This window comes from Coregonus lavaretus (genome assembly GCF_964263955.1).
Source record: "Coregonus lavaretus genome assembly, contig: HAP1_SCAFFOLD_2123, whole genome shotgun sequence".
In the NCBI taxonomy this organism is placed as follows: Eukaryota; Metazoa; Chordata; class Actinopteri; order Salmoniformes; family Salmonidae; genus Coregonus; species Coregonus lavaretus.
The window spans coordinates 80,001-86,496 of NW_028162477.1; the positions used below are offsets into that span (position 1 = coordinate 80,001).

Genomic DNA, 6,496 nt, shown 5'->3' on the forward strand with positions numbered 1-6,496 from the left:
AGACACAGACAGACAGAGACACAGACAGACAGACAGACTGAGACAGAGACACACAGACAGAGACACACAGAGAGACACACAGAGAGACACAAAGAGAGAGAGACACAAAGAGAGAGAGACACAAAGAGAGAGAGACACAGAGAGAGAGAGACACAGAGAGAGAGACACACAGAGAGAGAGACACAGAGAGAGACACACAGAGAGACACACAGAGACACAAAGAGAGAGAGACACAAAGAGAGAGAGACACAAAGAGAGAGAGACACAGAGAGAGAGAGACACAGAGAGAGAGACACAGAGAGAGAGACACAGAGAGACACATAGAGAGACACAGAGAGACAGAGACACAGAGAGACACAGAGAGAGAGAGACACAGAGAGACACAGAGAGACACAGAGAGAGAGAGACACACAGAGAGAGAGAGACACAGAGAGACACACAGAGAGACACAGAGAGACACACAGAGAGACACAGAGAGAGAGAGACACAGAGAGACACAGAGAGAGAGAGACACAGAGAGAGATAGACAGAGAGACACAGAGAGAGAGACACACAGAGAGAGAGACACAGAGAGACAGTCCAGCAGACTAAAGACATACAGAAACAGACAGACTGAGACAGAGACAGACATACAGAAACAGACTAGAGACACAGACAGACAGACAGAGACACAGACAGACTGAGACAGAGACACACAGACAGAGACACACAGAGAGACACACAGAGAGACACACAGAGAGACACACAGAGACACAAAGAGAGAGAGACACAAAGAGAGAGAGACACAAAGAGAGAGAGACAAAGAGAGAGAGACACAGAGAGAGAGAGACACAGAGAGAGACACACAGAGAGAGAGACACAGAGAGAGACACACAGAGAGACACACAGAGACACAAAGAGAGAGAGACACAAAGAGAGAGAGACACAAAGAGAGAGAGACACAAAGAGAGAGAGACACAAAGAGAGAGAGACACAAAGAGAGAGAGAGACAGAGAGAGAGACACAGAGAGAGAGACACAGAGAGACACATAGAGAGACACAGAGAGACAGAGACACAGAGAGACACAGAGAGAGAGACACAGAGAGAGAGAGACACAGAGAGACACAGAGAGACACAGAGAGAGAGAGACACACAGAGAGAGAGAGACACACAGAGAGAGAGAGACACAGAGAGACACACAGAGAGACACAGAGAGAGAGAGACAGAGAGACACAGAGAGAGAGAGACACAGAGAGACACAGAGAGAGAGAGACACAGAGAGACACAGAGAGAGAGAGACAGAGAGACACAGAGAGAGAGACACACAGAGAGAGAGACACAGAGAGACAGACAGAGAGACAGACAAAGAGACACACAGAGAGACAGAGACACACAGACAGAAAGACACAGACAGAAAGACAGAGACACAGAGACACAGATACTTGTCATTGTGGAGGATGACTTGGTGTAGCAGGGGCTGATAATGAACCACTGATTGCATGCCATATATTTCACTAATTACAGCCTAGCTGGGCCCATGCCCAGCCTCAGCTCCCCCATGATGACACCACAGCTTTATTAATGAGTTACAGCATGGTGATTAATATGGGTGATATAGCAGAAAAGCCTCAGGATTGACTATTACTGGAGCAGGGTTCCTACTTGACATTAACACGGGAGACCATACTATAGTAGTATAGTGAAAACATCACCTCCAACAAACTACTTTAGACCATACAGGTCAATTCTGAACAGCATCTAGCTAGATAACACTTTGGACAAGGCATGGTGGCTTTCTGGAGACATTTTACATGTTAGTAATTTAGCAGACGCTCTTGTCCAGAGCGACTTACAGTAGTGAGTGCACACCATCTCATAATTTTTTCGAGACACGGACATTGTGGATTTATGGAGATGTGGACACTATTTTAATCAAGAAACTGGATATTTCTTGGTGGAAAAGGGTGTCAAAGGTCAGCCATATTTCTCAGTGGGAAAAGGGAGCCCAAGGTCAGCCATATTTCTTGGTGGAAAAGGGAGTCCAAGAACAGCCATATACAGTGCCTTGCAAAAGTTGTGGAGAAGTACAGATCAGGGTTGGGTTATAAAAAATATCCAAAACTTTCAACATCCCACGGAGCACCATTAAATCCATTATAAAAAAATTGAAAGAATATAGCACCACAACAAACCTGCCAAGAGAGGGCCGTCTACCAAAACTCACGGACCAGGCAAGGAGGGCATTAATCAGAGAGGCAACAAAGACACGAAAGATAACCCTGAAGGAGCTGCAAAGCTCCACAGCGGAGATTGGAGTATCTGTCCATAGGACCACTTTAAGCTGTACTCTCCACAGCGCTGGGCTTTATGGAAGAGTGCCAAGAAAAAAGCCATTGCTTAAAGAAAAAAATTAGCAAACACGTTTGGTGTTGGCCAAAAGGCATGTTGGAGACTCCCCAAACATATGGAAGAAGGTACTCTGGTCAGATGAGACTAAAATTGAGCTTTTTGGCCATCAAGGAAAAAGCTTTGTCTGGCGCAAACCCAACACCTCTCATCACTCCGAGAACACAATCCCCACAGTGAAGCATGGTGGTGGCAGCATCATGCTGTGGGGATGTTTTTCCATCGGCAGGGACTGGGAAACTGGTCAGAATTGAAGGAATGATGGATGGTGCTAAATACAGGGAAATTCTTGAGGGAAACCTGTTACAGTCTTCCAGAGATTTGAGACTGGGACGGAGGTTCATCTTCCAGCAGGACAATGACCCTAAGCATACTGCTAAAGCAACACTCGAGTGGTTTAAGGGGAAACATTTAAATGTCTTGGAATGGCCTAGTCAAAGCCCAGACCTCAATCCAATTGAGAATCTGTGGAATGACTTAAAGATTGCTGTACACCAGCGGAACCCATCCAACTTGAAGGAGCTGGAGCAGTTTTGCCTTGAAGAATGGGCAAAAATCCCAGTGGCTAGATGTGCCAAGCTTATAGAGACATACCCCAAGAGACTTGTACCTGTAATTGCTGCAAAAGGTGGCTCTACAAAGTATTGACTTTGAGGGGGTGAATAGTTATGCACGCTCAAGTTCAGTTTTTTTGTCTTATTTCTTGTTTGTTTCACCCCAAAAATGATTTTGCATCTTCAAAGTGGTATGCATGTTGTGTAAATCGAATGATACAAACCCCCCAAAAATCCATTTTAATTCCAGGCTGTAAGGCAATAAAATAGGAAAAATGCCAAGGGAGGTGAATATTTTCGCAAGCCACTGTATATTTTGGAGTCAAAGGTCAGCCATATTTCGTGGTGGAAAAGGGATTCAAAGGTCAGCCATATTTCTTGGTGGAAATGGAGTCAAAAGGTCAGCCATATTTCTTGAACCATCCTCTCCCTCATCATGTGTTTGATGTATTTCTCCATCCTGGTTGAGATCATGTGACATGACCAGCTAATTGCTGGTGCTGCTGGACTGGACACCGTTGTCCATAAGAGGGACATTGTGACTCTGCCCGCTCCCCTCCCTGTATTATAAAATGTAATTGCGGTTCGCTTCAGCTAAATAGGTGAGAGGGCCCATTTAATAGTTAATTGACAGATGATTAAGACCAAGCAAACGGCCAGTCATCAGGGGGAATGTCACCTTGCTTCCCAGCTTTTTATTGTTTCCTGTCTTTATAAAGGAAGGAAGGAAAGCAGGAAGGAGCTTTGGCTGAACACTGAAGAGATGTATGAATTACAGGTAGTGGGTTCAGCTGACCAACTGTATTTTATGGCTGATAATTGCAGCATACTCCTACCCCAAATTAAACCATATCCACAACCTGTGATAAACATTTAACCTGCATAAACAAATTTAAGTCTCAGTCTCACAACTTCCTGCATCTTAGTTGTGTTGAATGAATGGAAATAGATTATACCATGATCTACAGATATTGCTTATTTAGAACAGACAACTCAAACGATGGGTTAACATCTCCGGTGGGTTATCTTAGTTTTCTATAACAACTCCGGCGGAGTAGTCTTACCGTCCTGGAAGACCCGTTCCACATTGAGGCCGTAGGTGGCGCACGTCTCATAGTAGGTGCAGCGCTTCAGGTCATTGGACAGCTTGCGTGCTCGTGTGTCGTCGATGACCCGGGGATTGGCTGAGCTGATAGCATCTGCAATCACAGAAATAGCCAATCAAGTGGCGCCCTCTAGTGCTTATAGAGAGGGAATGCATGTCTTATTGCAGTAACTACAGACAGCCCTTAGGTGGCAGTGGCACTCCAAGGAAGTGATTTCGGATAGAGGCTGGAGAAAAGATGCCAGAAGGTGTATGGAACTATGGTGCAACATAGTATTCTGTTCATGCACAGTGCATGTGTGCTCGTGTCTCTGCATGCCAGTGTGTGTGTCTCACCTTGCGTTCCCACCAGCACCAGAGGTACCTCAGCAGTGTTGCGGTAGTTAGCCATGCGGCTGTAGTAATGGTAGACTGTCTGGAAACTGATCTCATCCTCCAGACTGAACACAAATATCACCGCATCCACCCACAGGGCAAACTGGAGAGGGAGAGAGAGAGAGAGAGAGAGAGAGAGAGAGAGAGAGAGAGAGAGAGCGAGAGCGAGAGAGAGACAGCGAGAGAGAGACAGCGAGAGAGAGACAGCGAGAGAGAGACAGAGAGAGAGAGAGAGAGAGAGAGGGGAAAGAAAGAGAGAGAGAGAGGGAAAGAAAGAGAGAGGGAAAGAAAGAGAGAGAGAGAAAGAAAGAGAGAGAGAGAGAGAGAGAGAGAGAGGGGGGAAAGAAAGAGAGGGAGAGAGAGAGAGGAGAACGAGAGGGGAAAGAAAGAGAGGGAGAGAGAGAGAAGGATCGTAAGGTTCAAGCTAGAATCCTTAGTTGATACATCCATTTTTGGACTTATAAATTAATGATATATAACCATTGACTCTTGAAGAATATGCCTCGAGCTTAGTCCTACTGTCATACACCATCAGAACCCAAAATATAAGATTGTTTTACTCCAATGTTTGTAAACATACATGTAAAGAAACATTGTATAGCCTCAAAACATGGTTACAATTATACATTTGATATCATGGATGGGCAGTGCGTGCATCCATAACCGTCTATGAATTTGAGAGTTAACATTTCTCCAGCCCCATGCCTTAGCTTTTTAGCAAAACCGGGGCGGGGCTTTGATATTGTTTCAACTAAGGATTCTAGCTTTAAGGTATTCGGGTTAGTAGTTCAAACTGCATTTGTGGTTAGGTTAGGAAGCATCAGTTTCCAGGACCCAGATTAAGACTAGTTATAGATTAAAAAGGACGCTCAATAGAGTATCTCCATTAAAGTGGATTTTTAGTCTAGGGCTAAATCGGCTTAATCTGTGTACAGGAAACCCACCTGTAATCAATCCACAGCAGCATGTTGCAGATGATACTGCCATGTTAATAAAGCTGTATTACCAACCTGAGCCTCTGGAGGGCCCCCTTCATCTCTGATTAGCAGCAGGTTGCTCTGTCCATCCACCACTATCTCCTTCTTAAAACGGCCCCCTGTAGGAACAACACATAGTATGAGAGAGAGGAGAGGAGAAGAGAGGGACTAACGATGGAGACTGATCAAATACTCCATTAATAACCACAGTATAACTAGCCTCACTTAGCTTTTAGTCCAATTTCACATTTCATTTGTTGATATCACGTTAGACCAGCTAGAGTGAAATAATTAAATTAACGGTTGATGATTTCAAAAATGCGTAGTAAAGCTGTTTGATGAGGTAATGGTAGTGAGAAGGAGACATGATCAATGGAAAGACGGGTAGCTATGATTAATGTGGACTCATTGTGGAGAACGCTCAGGTCTGGCTCAGGTCTGGCTCAGGTCTAGCCAGGATGTTAAAGAAGATATTTGGGAGGGTGAGGACACACACACACACAGTGGTGTAAAGTACTTAAGTAAAACATACTTTAAAGTAGTACTTAAGTTGTTTTTGGGGGAATCTATACTTTACAACTTATATTTTTGATCACTTTTACTTTACTACATTCCTAAAGAAAATCATGTACTTTTTACTCCACACGTTTTCCCTGACACCCAAAAGTACTCGTTACATTTTGACTGCTTGGCAGGACAGGAAAATGGTCCAATTCACACACTTATGAAGAGAACATCCCTGGTCATCCCTACTGCCTCTGATCTGGCGGAAATTTAAAACCAAATACTTTTAGACTTTTACTCAAGTAGTATTTTACTGGGTGACTTTCACTTTTACTTGAGTCATTTTCTATTAATGTATCTTTACTTAAAGTATCTTTACTTTTACTCAAGTATGACTATTGGGTACTTTTCCCACCACTGCACACACACACACACACACACACACACACAAGGATATCAGCTGTCCAGGACCAGATGGTAATATTGACTACCCACAGGAGAATGAGAGGAATGCTGCTGTACAGGGAAACCACACACAGAGATGACAGCGCAGTATATGTGTGTGTGTGTGTGTGTGTGTGTGTTGTAACGGTTT

At 44.2% G+C, this 6,496-nt stretch overlaps 1 protein-coding gene across 2 annotated transcripts in view; it reads right to left on the reverse strand.

The window, feature by feature from the left end:
• The window catches only part of LOC311119203 (arf-GAP with GTPase, ANK repeat and PH domain-containing protein 1-like), a gene marked incomplete at its 3' end in the record, with an annotated part of 85,181 nt that extends 79,669 nt beyond the window's left edge, over positions 1-5,512 (reverse strand). The window contains exons 1-3 of one of the 2 annotated variants that reach the window (XM_084193935.1): positions 5,431-5,512; positions 4,382-4,523; positions 4,005-4,139 (exon numbers count right to left, since the gene is read on the reverse strand). In XM_084193935.1, coding sequence (XP_084050061.1) covers positions 4,005-4,139; positions 4,382-4,436 — 190 coding nt within the window. In that variant the 5' untranslated portion in view covers positions 4,437-4,523; positions 5,431-5,512. Of the gene's footprint in view, positions 1-4,004; positions 4,140-4,381; positions 4,524-5,430 lie in introns of those variants that run through there. The other variant, XM_084193936.1, reaches the window with a different exon arrangement.
• Positions 5,513-6,496: the final 984 nt, after the last annotated feature.